The sequence below is a fragment of the Morone saxatilis genome, unplaced genomic scaffold (assembly GCF_004916995.1).
Source record: "Morone saxatilis isolate NCDOM2014 unplaced genomic scaffold, NCSU_SB_2.0 Contig3, whole genome shotgun sequence".
NCBI lineage: Eukaryota > Metazoa > Chordata > Actinopteri > Moronidae > Morone > Morone saxatilis.
In genome coordinates this window covers 19,027,256-19,047,485 of record NW_023339873.1, presented here as the reverse complement: position 1 = coordinate 19,047,485, position 20,230 = coordinate 19,027,256, and the positions used below count along the sequence as shown (strand labels likewise).

Below are 20,230 nucleotides of genomic sequence, written 5' to 3'. Positions count from 1 at the left end.
TCGAATTTGGGGATTAGCTAGGAACCAGGGCCCTCAAACGTTCACATTGGTGCGTAAACCACGGACCAGAGGACGCTGGCATGTAGGCAGCATTTGCACATGCACGTAGATCGGTTAGCGCAGACGGCCTTCGTCCAGGGTATGCGGTGAGCCAGGGCATCCTTTGCTGAAATCCTCTTAGGAACTGGCAGGGGACTCAAAACAACAGTATGCTCAGAATAGCATATAAAGAGGAAATAAAATACAGGCAAAATTTTCATCTGTTTCTTTTGCTAACTTCCTGGCTGTACCTACAAAACCAACACATTCTGCCTCATTAAAGTTTCCAGGCTTCTTTGGACACGGGTTTAACAGACACCACTTCCATTGCCGATAACATTTGATGATTATTATTTGTACTTATAGGCAATGGGTTTTGTTTTCTTTAACAGACGGGCCAGCTATAAGAGAAGACGGATGTAGGGGAGTAGCAGCTAAGATGGGAGGAGGACATTGGGCCAATCTTCTGGATTTTTCCAAAGCAGCCCTGGGGCGGTCACCTTCCATACCTGCATTCTTTTGCTAACAGTGGACTGGAGGGCCATATGCATTGGCTAAGCAAAAGGAAGCCAGTATCAAGCTTCTGACAATGTTCATACAATCTAGCGCTGCTATTTTCAAGTATCAGGGAAATGTATTTCCCCCTCATCTTATACAAACAACGGCTTGTATTGTGCTAACAACAAAATGATTGTTTGCGCGGTCCCTTTATGCTAACACACAACAGGAAAACATTTCCTGTTCAAACAGTGGGTCCAGCGCTCCCCTTGGTGGGAGCTTTTCTTTTTTTGTCTTTGTCCTGGCTCAGTGTCCATGTCCATTAGAGACCCTGTCCTGCAACTTCATCAGGTGCTGCGCTAAATGGTAAATGGTGGTAAATGGATCCTGTACTTGTATAGGCCTTCTTAGTCTTTCCGGACCACTCAGAAGCCGCTATTTACACACAAAAATGGGTTCAAATGCTGTCTGTAACGATTAGATAAATTAGAGGAGCACAGTGGAGATTTCATTCCCCACCTCCCCCTGTAATGTTAATGGGGCTGTTCCTTTGCTAACAAGGCTCAAATAGTACATTTTAGTTTGAACTAAAATAAGCCAGTCTCTTCTGTTTTACTTAGCTGCTTTCTTCAAACAGATCGTTGTCATGACAAGCACACTGTGCACACTGTGTTGTACAGTACCTTTGATTAAATCTACTTCAGTCACTCATTGAATGGGTTCTACTCATAACAAAGCATAATGCAAAACTATGTATAACGGAATGACTCACCGGATCAAACACCAGCATCCTGCAGAGGAGGTGGACAGCTTCATGGGTTGCTTGGCTAGACAGTGTGTACAGAACAGGAAGGGATGGCTGTAGACAAAACAACATCACAACATCAGCCATCTTCCCCAATACATCTATATAAAATAAAATCTTTCAATTTCCTTAAAATGTGCAAAAACATAGCTATGTGCCAGCAGAATGAGGGGAAGAAGACTGCAGGCTGATTCAAACATGGATGCATGGTTTCTAAATCAACATCTACATTTTTAAGTCCCCTCCAATCAAAAATCTTGTTCCTAGAAGGATGTTTTCACATTCATCTGCTGAAAGTGGAAAGTTTCTCTAAACTCACTCAAAATCTGATTTTTAAGAGTGGGGCCTACCAGCATGAATTGTGTCATCACAAATAGTTTGGAAGTCGGTCCTGGTCCAGTATGTGACTTGTACAGTGTGATGTAGAAACGTGAAGGCACCAGTGCACATCCACTGAGAATGGACCTTACAGTGAAGTAGGAGACATCTTGTGTCCAGCAACAAAACTTGAGAAATGAACAAAATTTGCATATTCAGAGATTCTTTTAATGAGGTAGAAGGAGTAGATGTTTTTTTTTTAGGATTTTAATGCGGACATTATACTTCTTTGGCAGAGACACATGCCAAGCAGACTATTTGTATTTTGGTATAATGTTTGAAAGGACCAATTTCAATCAAATGATTTTATTTATTATTGCTCCCCAGTTGGGTTGTAATTGTCGTGGTCCAATTTAATTTTTTTTTTTGCCTGATGCTTATTTAATGAAGTCATTAACTTTCTATAATTAGCCTATTATGTTGTCATCTCTGCTTCGAAGGATAAGGATGACGCTATTCAATACTTTTCCAATTGTTATCAAATTCTATCAAAAGACTACAACGACCAATTCTTGATACTTTTCCTTTCTGTTGCAGCTATGAAAATGGCTCACAAATCTATAGCATTTTCCTATAACAGGCCGAGTTTTTAGCAACCCTTACTCAAAGTGGAGTAAAACGTGCCTTAGTAATAAGTCTTATTCCTTAAACATGCACTGAAAGAATGGTCACGTTCAAGATTCAGCTGAAATTTTGTATTTTGATTCGTATTTTTAAGTTGGCATCACATTAGTTTTTCTTGTCCTACTGGATAAATCGGGGATGAGTGTTTCAAATTTCCCTTTAGGAGCTACTCTTTTCCACTTTTTGAGGTATAAAATCGGAATTCTCCATTTCCCTGATATGATCTGTACGCAGCAATAGCTTCAGGAGCTGACGCTTAGGGATTAGTGACACCAATATATCACTCAGCAGTCTGCTCCTTACTTTCCTCTGGTCTAATCTATAAGTTCAGAGGGATTGATCTCACTGTGGTGGGCTACAGGAGGAATCCATCTTTCTCTACATTGACCAAAGATTTGCCGTTGTGCGTACGAGTCATCAGAGGGTAGAGAAGTTTTAAAGCTCAGTGTGTGTTGCATTTCATTGTGACGTGAAAATGGTGAGGGCTATGAGATGTGTGTGTGTGTGTGTGTGTGTGTGTGTGTTGGGGAGTCTTGGATTGCATTTCTTGCTGCAATGAGCTGATATGTGAGATAGAGCTGTGCTTACACACAGCTGCCCCAACAGCCTGGCACTGTTTGTGTATGTGTGTGTGTGCTGTTGGATGGCTCTAGTCATGGTGAATGAAAGATCAGAGAGAGAGAGAAGGCAGATGGACCGCCCTGAGGGCCAGGGGACTGAAAGAGAGGGAGGGAGGGAAGACAGACAGAGAGAGAGAGAGAGACAGAAAAAGAAAGGAGAGAAAAATGCCAGTTAACCACTAACACACTTAGCCCTGCCAGCCTTCTTTCCATCTTTCTTCCTTCATTTGCTTCTGTGTCAGCCCCTCTGTGAGGATACTTGATGTTACAATGCAGCACTGAAAAACCGATGACACAGAGCTTGATGAGGCACTTCAGGGGCACACAAGGGCATCTAACCCTCAAGTGCAGCGTGTGCGCTAATGTCCAGGAATCGCTGGTCCTATTTGAAAACAAAAAAGTAAAAGCTATGCATTATATTTATCTATAAGGCTGTACCTCAGCTACTGCTCCTGTACTTCATGTCTTGCTTTGATGTTTTTTTAAATTCAGTAGTTATGGCGCCAGATAACAAACTTGACAATTTTAGCTTCAGATGCAATACAGCTTACAAAGCACTCTGACATTTCATGTTTTACTGAAATTGTAGTGCATTGTATTGTACTATCTGACCATGTAGGGTTGTGTATTGGCAAGAACCTGGCAATACGGTACGTATCACGATACAAGGGTTACGATGAAATATATTGCAATTTTTTAATCTAAATTAAAAAAAAACGTCATATCATAAAGAAGACACCACCGTATGCATTTAAAAAGTACAATTTTAAACAATCAGAACAATGGGATCTGCTTTTGCATTTATCACAGTCCAATATTATACTACTTTTTGTGAAATCTGAGCATTTGAGTCGAAGTGTCAAATGCCTGTACATAGATTACACACAAAATGGACCACTCCTATGAATCTTTGTATGTAAATTATTAATTACAAAGTATCAAAAAACCATAATATTGCCATACTAAGTGTATTATTAATATTTTCTTACACCCATATCATCTGTTGTCCTAAACATTAATTTACTCTTATAAGCTAAAACATTTTTCAGGGTTTCAGAGGACAATGAGAATGAGCAGAAAAGATGGGAGAGTTAAAATAAAGCTGAAAGAAGACTGAAAAGTAAAGAAATCTGAAAAAGAAGAACATATAACAGAGATAAGAGGAGAAACAAATGCAATGAGATAAGGGAGTTAAGAGAGACGAGAGAGATAATACAGAGACAGAATTAGAGAGGGAGATAGAGAAATGATGCTCAAACAAGACCTAGATGGATGTTTAGACATACATGCTGAACTAGAGAAATAGAAGAGAGAGAGAAAAAGAAAGAAAGGAGGAGTGAGTGGAGTAGAGGGGATAGTAGGGAGGGAGAAACGGAGAGACAGAAGGGGAGAGGAGAGAGCAGAGGTGTGTGTAGCAGAGAGATGGGGAGTCAATAATGACTGATTACTGTAATTCAGCCTGTCAGAGACATCGACCTGCTGCTACCACCAATCAATACACACCAGGACACTCGCAGACACACACAAACACCTCAAAACGAGCATGCGCCACACATGTGTGTCATCAGACAAGTGCACATCATCACACACACACACAGTACGTATATGGATATACACACAGCCTCACAAAATGTAGGCAAAAAGCCCCCACAATTGCAAGGATGTCTACATGTCTGCACACTCGCACAGGATTGCTGGAGTCACACAAAAAGCACGCACACACACAAAAACACAATGGGGTCGGGGGGTGTTAGCTACGAGCTACCGTCCCACACTGGTCCTAACAATCTCTAAAGTCTCTGTCTCACTGGGTGGACATGGCAGAGCAAAATGGCTTCTTCAAACTCCACCTCCCCCCGCCCTCCTGCTCCCTCCTTGACTAGCATCACCTCTAACACTCACATTATCTCTCTGAAAAGAGGAGAGAGGGGAAAGGGAAGAAAGACAAAGGTTGGGAGAAAAATTGGAGAGGAAAGGTTGGACAAAGGGGAAGAAAGAGAACATAGAGATGAAGGACAAGAAGCAAGTGGAGAGTAAAGTGAGATAGAGCACAGTGAAGGAGGGATGGGAGAAAGGGATGAGGGACAAAATAGACAAGGACAAAGAAAAAGACCAGAGGAAGGAGGCAGGATAGCAGGTGGAGAATTAAGATAAGATACACAGGGAATAACAGGATAAAATGGCTTTTCTTTAAGAAAAGAAACAAAAATATTATCAATGTAATCTAAGAACAACAGAAAAAGACAGAAAAGGGTATCCTGTGGAATTTCTGACCACTAAGAGTGTTTTGGAGCTATATTTTTATGATTTTGGTAGCAGTATAAAATACAACCCACACACAAAAACCACACACACTGAATGTCAACATAACTTCTGTTTGTTTACAAAAACACCCCACAGGGCACCTTAAATCCATTCACCAATAAAGTGCTTCAGTGATAGTAGTGCTATGCTATATAATAGTTTCATAATGAAACAGAGAATATTCTCTCTATATATACTCTGAGGCAGAGAATATCAATCTTTCATTTAGAGTATGCAGAAGCTCGGTGAGAAGATGTACAAAAGGGTTTTATGCTTCTGAGTATGCCATACGTGATCCCAGGTTACAGATGACTTTGCTGGTATAATAACCTGATCTCCAAATGCTCCAGAAGACTCTACTGTATCCTTCCTAAAGCACTGCTTCTGGCACTCACCCAGAATTCATACGATCAACAATCGCAGTCACAATCCTAAACCTTGCAATGCAATTAAATGGAACTTATTTGGATACGAGGGAAATGAAGGGAAAGACGAAAACAACAGACAGACAGACAAGCAGGGAGACAGGAAGGCAGTATCATTAGGGGATCAAATTGCTTTAAGTGCTGTTTAGAAGAAATTCCAATGATCAGTCAGTAGCTCAGCTTGCCTCAACAGGGGACACTGTCACCTCACAATGGTGTGTGTGTGTGTAGACTGCTGTTCCTCTGAGGGGCTTGTGTCCATGTGAGTGTCATCCTCTGTCCCTGTTTGTTAGTGTGTGTATGAGTGTGGACACATGTCTGTATTTGAGTGTGTGTGTCTGTGTGCAAGACCAGAGAGCGAAGCCCCTCGTTTAGAAACAGCGTTCGAGAGGAGAGTCATCGATAAGTATTGACCGCTGGGCTTCTTCCAACCAAACTACCATCGCATCGGATCAAGCAGACAAACTGTATGCACACCTGTCTGTCTGTTTCTCTTTCTCTCCTGCACACACAGATGCGCGCAGACACGTACACACGCCAACTGTGTATCACAACTTTGTCTGCTCGGCCGTGCACGACAAACTCACACACTTGATATATGGCACTTCTGAGCCGACTAAATACAGCTCTATCACACGAGCACTTATATTCTGAAAGCCGAACACCACTGGACATTGATTTGCTATTCTTAACACTTGAGCTGAGTGATAACCAGCATACTTGCTCACACATACATGTGTAAGGATTTCAACAGTCGACACAATGCTACAGATACTATATTCCAGCAAGTTCAAGTAGCTCAAGAGAGCCTGCAAACAACTAACTTTTAAAGAGCTGACCATGGTAGCCAGTTAGACACAAAAGCAATGAACAAAACAATGTCTTCTGTGACCTACCTTTGGCTTCTAATCCTGTTTATGCATATTTAGAGTAGGGTTTTCAAAGGATACAAGTTTTGGTATAGGGGAATGAGGGACTTGAGAGCTCGACTGGCGTTGATAGCTGTGGCTCTCACCATGGTGGGCAAAATCTTCATGTCCACTAAAGCACCGTCAAACAGCGGACCAAAGAATGGCACCTACAGACACAAAGACGAGCAGTGAAACGGGCTTTAAAGCAGGAAAAAGGAATGACTATTTTTTTCTTTTTATAGTTAATAATTAACTTACTGTCTATAGAAGCCTACGGAAGACATACATCTCTCAATGTAATGACTGACATGACAGTTTCTTCATAACCATGTACTATCAGATTCAGGCTATGGCTTTCTGATTTAATTCCATACTTTGCTTGTGGAATCCACCAAAGAGAATAATGTCAGGCTTTTTATTGAATTTATTTGGAGACCAGGTCTCTGAGCCATGCACTCTGTGACTGAATACAGTGCTTTCAGGACGACAACACAGAGAATATCTTATCTAACTTGTTTTTGGATTCATGATAATTCAATATTTTTGCTTGTAGAATGAATGACACAGAATAAGGTTATGTTATTAGTGCTGTGGTATCTATGTCATACAGAAAAAGCAGCATTTTATTGTGTTAGGTCTTGTTTGAAATAGAATTATGCTATCAGTGCTGTGGTATTAACGTCTGTGTGTTTTAGACTGATACATTAGCCAGAGCTGCAAGACTCAGGGCAAGACTCTCTCTAGGATTGTTGGTCAATTTGGATGCATATCTGTATAGTCTGGTAGCAAAACACTGTACACGTACCATTTTATTCCCATTTAATATCCATAGAATATAAGGATTCAATCATTATGACATAATTCCCTCCACTATGTCACTTTAAACTGTTTAATTTGGATGACTGATTGGTCTCTCTATATTTATATTTATATCTATAAATAGCAATCCAATAGTTCCAGTATTGCCACCAATAGAGTTGTGGCTAAATTACACTGATTGGCCAATGATTCACACTACAATTACACTTCGACAACAGGTGATATGTACAATTATTACTGATTAGCCCAGAGGGGGATTTGATTATCATCCTTGGTGTTAACGATGAGTTTAAAGGATTCCGAGGAAACAATGAAATGCAGAGATACTTAATAACTGCACAACATATTGACAACTGGCAGTTTGAGTCCAATATGAAAATTCTGAAGATTGTTTGTACCTCTGGTTTTTTGAGTATATGGATGGAGTACATGTGGTTCTTCATGGGGTAGATGACGATTAGCACGTCTCCAAACTCAGTGGGGATGATCCCTCGACGGTAGTCTCTGGAATGTTCCGACCAAACAATGTGGACCTCGTCATTACCCAGGTGTCTAAGCTGGAGGGGGAGGGGGAGACAAGTGGGAAGAGGAAGGAACAGAAAAGAGAAATGAATCCTAGAATCAAAACAGAATAAACATCTCACATTTTTCTTTCTTGTAGCATAAACAACACAAACTAAGTCAATGCCAACCACAGCCAACCACACACACACACAGACGGTAGATGGCCTGTATCCATCATAAACCCAAGGCTTTTGATTTTGTGTGTGAATGTGCTATAGGTGGCCCTGGGGGTGATGAAGTGAGTGTGTGAAGATGGAGAGTGGACACGAAGACGGAGTGAAGCTCCGGAAAGATGGAGTATGGGCTGAAAGACAGATGGGATCAAGTCTGATGTAGTGTGATTCTGTGTCTCTATGTGTGTGTGTGATTCATATTCACTTGGTGGGCTACAGTGAGAGCTGCTGACAGCTCTGTCATTACCTTGATGTCTGCCAAAACACACACAAACAACCCCACACAGACGTCTCTCTACTTGTGTGGTGTGTCACACACCTTCAGATGTCTGCCGCTCTTGGCCTTGGCCCTGAGACAAACACATTACAGATATTTCCTTCTAAATGTGTGTTTGAACTGGAATCAGTCGTGCATTTTGTCCTCTGATTTTTTGAAGAAGTATAACTTGTCTGCATAAACGGAAGGGATTTGTTGACCCAAAAAGATGTCCAACATTTCATCACACAGTGTATCAGTTTAATGAAATGTACTGTAATTTTGTTTGTTACATCTCACTCAATTCTCATATAAGCCTGAGGATGAATTAATTAATATAGAGGCCTGTGGGACTGCATGATTTACCTTCATCATGTTTGGAAATTGACTTCACCCACTTGCCATAATGACTACTTGAATTTAAAATTTGAGTTATAGGTTTAATTAGCCTGATATTTTCTTGACTACTGATATATTAGGTAGAGTTTGGAAAACACATGAGGAATAAAAATGTATTTATCAAGTTCTAATTAAAATAAATCTTTTAGAGGCGCTTCCTACCTTTCCTCTGGCGGCGCTTGCAATTCAAAGTGTCAGTAAGATGCACAACTCACGGCTCTGCCATTATCGCATTTGGAGAGTTTGAATTATGACCTTTGAGCTGTATTTTTGGGTGTCAGAACAATTAGGTGGCACAGTATAATAAGGCAAAGAGGAGTCTTGCTGTCTGATGTGCTTCTCTGAGCCTTATCAATATTTTAAAACGATCAGAGTGATGTCATCTCTGATGCCACAATCAGTTGGTGTAATGCAGCTTTAATCCTTTTAATCATGTTTCATGTTTCAAGCAGATTTGGTATGAGAGAGAGCAGAGCACACAGCAAAGAGTGGAAACTGGACAAATGCCCTGCAATGGGCTAAAGTGTGTGTGTGTGTGTGTGTGTGTGTGTGTGTGTGTGGGGGGCAGAAGGATGGATGATAAATGCCTGCCAGTATGGACATGTGTATGTCTGTCAGTTTAACCTCTCTTTGTGGACACATTTGTCAAACTGTGAGTGTATGCGTTTGTAAACCTGCGTGTGTGTGTGTGTGTGTGTGCTTCTGTGTCCAACATTAACACAAATTTATAGTTGTGTGGTTATTTGTGCAGACTGATGTGAATAAAGCCCTTAGTGGATGTGTGTTTGTGTCAAGTTAAACAGGTTTATAGTGTGTGTGCGTGTGTGTGTATGCGAGTATGCGTGTTTGATGGGGCCATCAGCTGATCAGGGAGACGGATGGTGTCGGACCAGGCGCTGATAATCCAATCAGGAGCCTGCAGCGACGTGATAGGCCGAGAAGCAGGAAGTATGATCTGATTAAAGGGACATTATGGCCATGTGCAGAGCACCCAGTGCCTGGGGGTTGACAGGTGTGCACACACACACACACGCACACACATACACACACAAACAGACACACAATAAACCTGCCTGCCTAGACACTGATACAGGCCCACACGACACACAAACACAGACATGATTACTACTAAGAATCATTGGAGACGCTGTGTGTGTGTGTGTGTGTGTGTGTGTGTGTGTGCGCGTGTGTGTGTTTGCAGCGACCTTTGCACATTTGCAGTGTCATTCCGGGCAAAGAAAGAGATTCGGAAGGAAGAGAGGAAGGAGGAATCAAAAGGGAATGGAGAAGAGTACAGAGGATGTTTCCTCCTCCTCCTCTCCTCTCACTGCACATCTCCCCTCATTAAATAAAAGGAGTGAAATTAGGAAAACAATAAGTATGCTTATTATCACTAATTACTTACTCTCACCGCATACTCGACTGCAGTTTCAGAGTAGAATACAGTAGATAATGGGACAGACAGATGCAGAATTTTTGACAGGTAGAAGGTATGTTTCCAAGCAAATCTGAAAATTCTGAAATGTCACTTTTTGTGGGAGTTGTTCAAATTCCCCCAGCAACAAATACGCAATTAGGTGCCCTTCCATTAGCTGGACAGAAGAGAGTAAAGAAAAAAACCCAGATGACAAGTGACCAGTCAGATAGGTGTGTGTTACCTTCTTGGTGAGGTTGTGGTCCTGGTCATGGGGCATGCGGGTTGAGACGTGGTAGATGACCTCAGTAGTGGAGGTGGCGTAGTAAGGTGTAGTTTGGCCCGTACTGCGATTCCTCTGGAGACCTCCCATGAAGCCACAGTGAGTAGTAAGGTCCACCTATGGGACAAACGCAGGCACATATGATGACATGCACCCTTTCTAGTCTTTTACTGCCTTGAAGCCTACAATTTAAAAAAAACAAGTTGCAGTTTTAACTCTTTTACCAGCACATCATAATCAAATGTTGACATATTAAAAGAAAAAACATCAGGAAAATTGTTTCTAGGAACATTTTGTGCTGCTGACACCATTAAGTCACTTTTCTTATCTTTTAACAGTTAAATCACCAATGATATGATAATGAATCAAATATTAGTTGCAGATCAGATCAGATGGAGTAAATTGTATGCAACATGCAATTTGAATTTTTAAAGAAGACAATGTCACATTTAAGATTACTTAAATCAATTAGTTCTTACCTCCCATCCCAGTCCAGAGACAAAGTCTTCATAAGCTTGGCTGCCCGCTGTGTTGGTTAGTATGGAGTGTTTGTCCTCTTGGCCCTCAGCCACATAAAATACTGCTATTTTATGAGTCTCACGACTAGAGGAGAATGAAGGAAACCAATAATGACCAAGTAAAAATAAATTGTTATTTTAGAAATTTCTACAAGTTTATTACTTTCCCAAGGTTTTATCCAAGTCCTTCCTCCTAAACCCTTCAGTCTGTTTCAGAGTTTCCCTCAAACCATTATATGATGTTTGTGGGTTTTGAATCAGGACACCAGGATGTTATCAATTATCACTCACAACCAGATTGGGATCAGGTAAGGGTCAAGAGCAAAGGGATGAAATGGGGCACAGAATAACTTACTGAATCTCAGAACCTTGAATCCTATTCAGTGCAGTTAATGACATGAGGTGCTTAACAGTTCAAATATTTTCTCACCACTGCCGTGAGTCCAGGTTCTTCAGCTCTCTCAATAACTTCTCATTCTTCCTCAACAAATGAAAGTTACTTCTGTAAGACACAGACACATGCACAGGTTAGGAATCATTGTTATAAAATACATGAAGTAGAGCCGGCAGGACCTCTGGTGAAAAAGACCAAAAAAGCTTCAGAAAAAGAAAACAAGACAGCCAAACCTTTACTAATAGACGCATAAAAAGAGGTGAAGTTTAAGGTTTTAAGATATATGCTTTATAGAGATAAATTTAAAAGTAGCTTTGTTAGTAAACTCTCAAAACATCAGCAGATTTCACATAGACTGTGTGTGGAACATAACTTCCATCAACAGAAGAATGATTCACCAAATAGCTTGTATGTCAGTAAAACATGAGGTTTTTGAAGAAGTTTCTTTGTTCCTTTTCCAATTTCGAAACCTCCAGCATGATAAATGTAAAATCTGCCCCCTCACAGTCACCAATAAACTTTTAGTAATGTTGCATTGAAAATTGTCACCAGGTCGGCATCATCAACATTCTTTGAACAAGAAAACTGAAATCCAAGAGCTGTTTCCGTGACCTTCCAAACATATATTTGGCTTTTTGATAATAAATGTAACTGACTGGTAAGCTCCTTAAAATAAGGCCATCTAGATTCTCTGACACCTGGTTAAAAATATAGAAATCAACTTTGCCAAGTCCACCATTTGTCAGATGTCATTTCGACATTTGAAAGAGATGGAAAAACATTTCAAAAGGAAGAATATGGAGGTTTTAGAGATCACAAGACTGATAAAGAAGATGAAGGAACTACTGCGTTTTTTCGTTCGACCACCCGACAAGCACTTCTGTTGCCTCAGCTCTAGCCAGAAAAATATATATATTACTGCATATCATTATTACTGTGAAAAACCTGTAAATGAGCAACTATCTCATGATGACCACAGCTAGTGTCATCACAGCTTTCAGGTTCCAAATAGAAAAGGGCAAAACCCTATTTATTAGTAAAAACAAAAGCCCTTTATACCAACTAACAAGTCTATGGACCATTCAAAATGTCCCAGCGACCAGCCACCAATCTCTACACCGCTGATACAAAACCAAGACTTGAGCAGTGAGGCTTGGAGTGGACTGATAATGACACGTCATTCTTTTCACTCAGAGAGAGAGAGAGAAAAAAAAAAAGAGTGAAAGAGCGGGAGATAAAGAGGGAGAGAGAGACAGCAATTTGCGCTTTATTAAACTGATACTTGGTAATGGCCTCATTCTCTGCTCTCAAAGACTCCATTTACACTCTGGATTATAGGGAAAAGCATAAAAGGGGACGGACACACACACACACACACACACACACGCACGGTTGACTGTCAGTATCTTAGTATGTGTAATGTCCCATATGAATACCTGGAGAGACGTAAGGGGACAATAACAGATGATTAGAGCAATCTTTTTTTGTCTTTCTTTCTCATCTGTCTATCCTCTTCTCCAACAATCCCAATTTCTTTAGCTCTACCTTCTGATTTGGGGATTTTGGCTCCATTTCTTTTTTTAGTCCAGTTTTTTTTTTATTCTCACTCTCCATCTTCATATGTGTTATTCATCCTGTTTTGCCACTTCTCTCCCCACCATTCTCTTCTTCAACTACTGCCCTTTATTCTAACTCCAAATGGGTTGAGTTTGATCAATAGAGTACTATATACTCATTATCACACTCTCTTACACACAAACGAGCACACAGACATGTGCACGCAGTGTGTTAAGAAGTCTATTGTGCAGGCTGAATGCAGACGGTGTAATTCCCAGGATAAAGTATAAAGAGCGATGAGTGTCCATTAGCTGGCCAGACACATTTAAAGTGATACCTTGACATTGTGTATTTTAGCCCAGAGTCACTGAGAAGATGAAATGCTACACCATGTGAATGGGAAAACGTGGGTGTCTAATTAGCACAAAATACTTCTTTGAATTTGAAATGTTTGTCTCATTTGCATTCAAGAGGCATTTGGTTTGTTCTAGGGGAGACAAAAAATAATTTAAAAAAAAGACCTCCCACACAAAAACAGAAAACTCTCATTCCTCCTTCGGAGTCCTTAATTCTTTAATCATGGTTTTTCCTACAGATTTATAAGCAATATGCTTATAAATCTGCATCAGCAGCAATATGCTGATTCTTTTCTTCATAAAACTAAACTAAACAATAAAAAATGCCAAGTTAAGAATGTCAATAAAGAAGAAATATCTGAATAAACACTATAGTTTGACACAACAAAGAGAGAAAGATACAAAAGACCAATCATAATCAAAATGACTGTCAGTGTTATATATGTTATTATTGATATATGAATGTTATTGTTTGTTTTTAAAAGATTAGAATCTCTTTCTAGAATATTTATGTCTGTGTCTGGTCTCACCTCTTTTCCCAGGAGTTGAGTCCCAGTATGTTGATCAGTAGTCTGCAGTAGTAGAAGGCAGACTGTGGTGTCTGAGTCTCTGGTTCAGTCTGCTGCACTGCCCTCATGTTCAACTCCTCGCCTCTCTGAAACATCCAACATTTCAGTTTCATGCAAAAAATGTGAGGGATTAAAATAATAAATATCATGAAAATTAAAGAGAAAGCAGCGTGGCTGAGAATTTTTTTTTTTTTAAGCCAATATGAACAAATCATATCAGATTACTACCAGAGTAGAGAGGCATCCAGAAAGCATTGATTTTCAAAAATATCACAGCAATGAGACCTTAGTCTGGATAATATTTTTTTGTCATCGACTCACAAAAGTCGCACTGACTGATGAACAAAGCCACTATCAAAGTTATAGAACCATTATTTAGTGCATTAAGAAATCTGTGCACTTGCCAGAATGATTCATGGTTATCACAAGAAACAACAATAGTGCCAAGTTGATTCAAGGTGCAGTGTGTAATGTGCAGTGTGTTTGGAAGTATCTAGCAGCCCAGAACGGACAAACCAAACACTGGCTCTTGATAAGGCCTTTTGTGAGTTTCCCAGCCACCGTAGTTTCTCCTGACGTTAGGGGGGCGTAATCTGCAACTACACTGCTAGATGCCACTAAATCTTGCACACTGGCCCATTACATTTTTGATGTAGCTAGGTTTTAACCTTACTGACAGACCAAATCCCCACTATATGTTTTGCAACATTAACACGTTTTGCTTAAAGTAAGTTTGACTGCAGGGTTGAAACAGCTTTGTCTTTTACTTCCTGTATTATTGCGAGGCAGTATTAGTCTGTAGCCACCAGTATTTGAGTATCTACTTCATCGGGACATGATGGGCACTACCAATTCAAAATATTCAAAAGATTCAAAGAGATAAAACTCATTCTATTCATATGGATAAGGACACTACGTACATGAAGGACGAACTCTCTTTCAGCAGCGCTCTGTTTCAGGATGGCATTGATCACATCGTTCTCCTGCTTTTCTGAAACACACGCTGGAGGAGGGGCTGGTATGTTGAGCGGCATGCCTAAGGGAACCAATCATGAGACAACGTTAACTGTAAACAATCTTTTCTCTGTTTTGTTCTCTTTATAACTTAAGGACAAAGATTGTGTAACTAGACTTTGTTAGTCAGTGTTCACCTCTGAGTTAATGCTATGTTTTTACAGAAAGGATTGAGGGATGTAAAATGCTCACTGAAACTGTCTAAAGGAAACCAAAAAGGATATCATTACAGAGTGTGTGTTTGTGTACCTGCTCTCTGCAGACACTCTGGACTCGAGTATCCCAGGTATTGCAGCATTTCATCCAGTGCATCGTCCCCCTCTGTCAGTGAGTCCCATGCTGGCACTGCCTCCCGACACACACGTTTAGCCAATGGCGGAGCTAGAAGCTGTTCTAAGCCCGACTCCTCTCGATCACCCATCCCATCCATCCTATGCTCGTTCTTCTCCTCCTCCTGCTCCTCCTCTCCCACGTCTCTTTCACCTCCTCTTTGATCTCCCTTCTCAGCCTCGTTGACTTCTCTTTCCTCTCTTTCCTCTCCTTCCTCCTCCTCCTCCTCCTCCTCCTCCTCTTCCTGAAACCCTTGCCTTTCACTCTCCATCCCTCTTCCTCCTTCCTCTGCCTCCCTCTCCTCCTGGGCCTCTTCTTCGCTGTCTTCTCTCTTCACTCCCATCTTTTTCGGTGGACCTCCTGGTGGGGTGCGTAAATGAAGATTCGCACTGTGAGGTGATTGTGTGTGTGACAGAAATGTGTGTGTCGGGCTGCTTGGGGAACATGGTGGAGGCCCGTAGAGAACGGCAGAGTCCCATGAGTGTTTCCCAGCCACATCTCGGATGATGACACGAACGCAAGCTGGAGCAGAGGACAAACCAGCTGTCATTCCGCCTCCTGGTACACCGGACTCAGATCGGATCTGGGAAATAGAGGAAGACGAGGGACAATGGTTATACACTAAATGTACCACATATTAAGGAAATCATTCTGAGTTGCAGCATCTTCATTTTGCCTTAAAGCTAAACTTGAACGTTCTTTTAAACAGTTTATTCAATCTTATATATATATATATATATATATATATATATATATATATTTATTTATTATGTATGTAAATACAAATAAAATTAAAGGAAATAAAATATAATATAAAAACATAATACAAAAAAAAAATAATAGTTTATATTACAACATAGATCTTAATAGGAAATATATATATATATTTATTTATTATGTATATGAGCCACACTTAGACTTACAGTTAAAAGATAAAAATGAATGTTAACATCCTTACAGTTATTAATATATAATGTTAGTAGTACGTAGTAAGTAAGTCAACTTTTTACATTTTATTGTTATAGCACCAATAAAACCTGTTCTCTTTAGGGTATGGAACATAAAACACAATATTAGTAGGAAACATGCATAGTTAACAAAAAAAAAAAAAAAAGTGCAAGAGTTCTGCAGTCTCGGATTCTTTTTACAAGGTATCAGACGTTTATCAGCTTATTAGGCCTGAGGCATGTCAGTAATTGTCAAAAGTTACTATGTACTGACAGTGTAGGTTGCCCAAACTTTTGCATATGCCACAATGTTTCTTATTTTTGTTCAATTTATCAAATAAAAAGAAACAATGCATGAATGTTTTCTGCAAATATTGCATTTTATGTTACAAACCCTCCAGAGGATTTGTTTACATGTTTCTAAAATGTGTTATTTGTCAAGGGGAGGCCAGACTTTTGCATACAAATGTATAAAGAGAAAAACAGTTAACTGGTTTAGTAAATTATGAAAATGGCAACTGACAACAGACCTGCTGATCTGGCACTGGGGAGGAGTCAATTCCAAAGTTTTGGAGCTTGGTGCAGAATAAGGGGTTAAAATATATATATATATATATAAATAAAATATGTCAAACCATGGAGGGCTTTTAAAATAATCAATAGAATCTGTTATCTACTAAACTGAATATTTCAGGACTCATGAGATGTGTTTGTCAGAAGCTTCGCTCTTACAGTCTGTACCAGCTGTAGATGGGTATCTGCTGCATCATTGGGGCAAGTAAATAACGAACATGCTCAGCAATTGACATTTCTGTCCTTGCTTTTTAAGTTTGAGCTCAGTCAGTATTTATGACAAACAGTGATTATAAACTGTAGTGCGACTTCAGCTTTGGCTTAGAAACACACAAAGGGTCAACTTTTGTCAGAGCAACTTTCTTTCAGCTGAGGTTACCTGATACACTGAGAGCAGCGTGGAGCCGTTCAGAACCAGAAACTGTAGGTTTGGTGAATGGAAAAGCTCTGGTCCGAGATCTGCACTCTCACAGAACGGGTTGTCTTGGTTTTCACACACCTAGAAAACATGGACATAGTGCTGCTTCAGTAAAACGCAAAAATTTAAATCGAAGTATTGAGAAACATTTAGATCCTTCTTCCTTCATCCTTTTCCTTTAGCAGAAAACAAGTACATCATCCATGTACCATTATTACCATCAGACACACACAGTAACAGTACCTGACTAGACAGAGTAGCAGGCCCTCCAGACATTGGATAATGTCCTAGATGGTTGACCAAGTGCGTGATAACTGTTCTGGCTGCGATGGAAACGAGGCCCTGCTGAATACGGCTGCGAACTGCAGAGAAGCAAAATACAGACAGCGGACATATATTACTACGAAAAAAAATATAGGGTACCAGATATTAAAGGTATGTTTCTAACTTTTATTCTTCAGTGGACTAAAAGGCGTAACTGTTACTTTGATTTGATATTTAGGTTCCAACTTACAACAAAACTTTAGTAATTACAGTAAAAACTCATACAGGTACAGACACATTCAAGCTTGTACATAGTTTGCCCCATGCTGAGAAGAAGCCAATGCCATCACACACTGTGCTGCCAGCAGATCCTGGCTAATCAACATCATTACACACACACTGTGACACGCACACACACGCTTTCCAACAGCTCCTTATTGACAGAGCTGTGTGTAGAGTACAGATATGTATTGACCAGACATTCTCAATGACTCCCTAAACCTCAGGAGAGCTCAGGAGGAAGAGGAAAAAAAGGAAAAAGAGAAAAAAGAAATGAACATAGAAGCCGTGTGAAGTAAACCAAAAATATATTAGCAGAGGAATAATGTAAAAAGAATAATAGAAGAAAGGAAGTGAAACAGTTAAGACAAGAAAATACAAAAAAGAGAAGAGAAAGAGAGGCATGGTCTATCAGGGTGCTCCAGTCATTAGATGAGACACTGTGTCCTGGTGGACCACAGCAGGGGACAATACACACTCTCACACGGATGCAGACAGGTTCACTCGCATACATACACATACACCTAACTTCTTTCATCTTTAGTGATTGGCAGTGGTTTGGGCGACTCTAGGTCATTTTGTCTCATTGGTGACAATGAGCGTTGGTGTTACAGTCTATATATAGATATGTACTGGGTGCGGTCTTGTATATTTCTAACCATGTGAACAGCAAAATACATGTTCACATGCTTGTTTCTACATGTTGTAAATCGGCAAAGACACCCAATGATGGCAATAATAAGGGGCTTAACAGTTGTGCCTCTGGTGTTACCTTCAGTGACAGGCTGTAGTTTGCTGGAGCGTTCAGAGTCCGGGCTGTGCAGGGGTTCTGGTTCTCGGAGGCTCTCTAATGGTAGGAACGGGTCGTAGTCTGGACTCAGCAGGTCTGACAGCTGCAGCGGGTAATACTTGGGACTGTTGAAAGACTGGGCTCCATATACACAACCATGCAATACCTAGACACATTTTTAAAGGAGAAGGGATACTATTTCAGAAGTCCACTCATTTATAGCCCATTTTCAACTTTACTGCACTGATTTCTGTGATCCCTGCTAAACATTCATGTGAATAGAGTGAGTGAGTTTGTCAAGGGCTGCACAAACACAGACCTTATAAATACAGCTGAGCAGAGTCTTGGTAGGCTGGTCCTTGTCTGGGGGGCTTCGTGTTTGAACAGGTTGAAGAAGAGTCTTGGGAGGCAGAGCCATCACCCAGTCCAACAGACACAACAGGAGGGACACTACCAGCTGCAACACACACAGGGATGAATAGGTATAAGGTTACTTTCTAAGCTAAATGAGTAATATAGTAAAAAAAAATCTATGTATGTATGTGTTACCCTCTTATCCAGTTCATGCAGAGAGGACTCCGTAGTAGGCAGCAAGTATGTGATGGTTGCGATCAAAATCTAATAAAAATGAGAGAAAAAAGTTTTCTATGTTAAAGCAGCAATTAGTAAAAAAAAATGACAGCTACAAAAAGATAAAAGAATTTTTTATCCAAATTCTAATATCTAAATTCTAATTTCTTTTTTTAAAAGATATAACAACAAACAATACAACAGTATGAATGGAAATTTTAAAAGGGATTCAGTGTATTTAAATGAGGCCTTCGCTTTACATCATACGATTTAATCCATGAGGATGTTTGGACACGCTAATTGTGACTTGATGAATAATAAATAAAGCCAGTGTTTGGACATATTCCAATAACATTTCAGAAGTGTACAGTAATTTATGACTCACCTCTACGATCTTCTTTGGAGTGTCGGGGGGGAATTTCTGAAGATGATCCACATGACTGATCAGGAGGTGAAGGATATCAGACGCCACCAGTGCTACGTTCTTATTGGGGTACTGGGTGATGAAACACACAAGTGATAGACGATTAATTGTGCCAATTAACTAGCATTAGTTTGAAATAATCAGCATCGATGCCTGTGCCCACATGGCAAATAAACAAAAAAGGTCTGCACACACATCTGCATTTTTTTTTGCATGGAATAATGGAATTATATTGGCCCATTAAACCCATATCAGCTGATCACTAATAAAGAGTATTAGGTTCTGTGGGTACATTAATATTTTAATTAACATACTATAAACTAATATTCTTTAAATAATAAAAATAAATTTAATTAAAGAGGGGAGATGGAGGAAATTATATATGCTAGGGAATAGGTTATCCCTATTATAAATAATTATGACCTGTTATTATGTCAGAAAATCTGTGATATTTTTCAATTTATGTCATTTATATCTGCAACAATGATCCAACAATATAAACAGCAGATGAGGCACATTTTAATTAAATTGACCCACATCATCAGACATTAAACTTTTTGGATTATCAAGTCTATGTCTCATATAAAGTAATAATGCACAGTATAGAGAAAAGTACAATTGCTTCAAATCTGTGCCCACAAAAAGCTCAAAAAGCTTTTTCATTATGTTTTAAACTTTCAATTGTAATATTGTAGTAGAGAGAGAGAGAGAGAGA

At 39.9% G+C, this 20,230-nt stretch overlaps 1 protein-coding gene across 1 annotated transcript in view; it reads right to left on the bottom strand.

Annotated features, from left to right (window-relative positions):
* Nucleotides 1-20,230, bottom strand: part of ralgapa1 (Ral GTPase activating protein catalytic subunit alpha 1) — a gene marked incomplete in the record, with an annotated part of 55,530 nt that overhangs the window by 9,660 nt on the left and 25,640 nt on the right. The window contains 14 exon segments of the mRNA XM_035674017.1: nt 6,644-6,771; nt 7,822-7,980; nt 10,474-10,629; nt 10,992-11,115; nt 11,461-11,532; nt 13,868-13,992; nt 14,827-14,942; nt 15,170-15,833; nt 17,150-17,269; nt 17,432-17,550; nt 18,504-18,687; nt 18,841-18,978; nt 19,071-19,139; nt 19,477-19,587. Of these exon segments, the coding sequence (XP_035529910.1) occupies nt 6,644-6,771; nt 7,822-7,980; nt 10,474-10,629; nt 10,992-11,115; nt 11,461-11,532; nt 13,868-13,992; nt 14,827-14,942; nt 15,170-15,833; nt 17,150-17,269; nt 17,432-17,550; nt 18,504-18,687; nt 18,841-18,978; nt 19,071-19,139; nt 19,477-19,587 (2,285 nt within the window).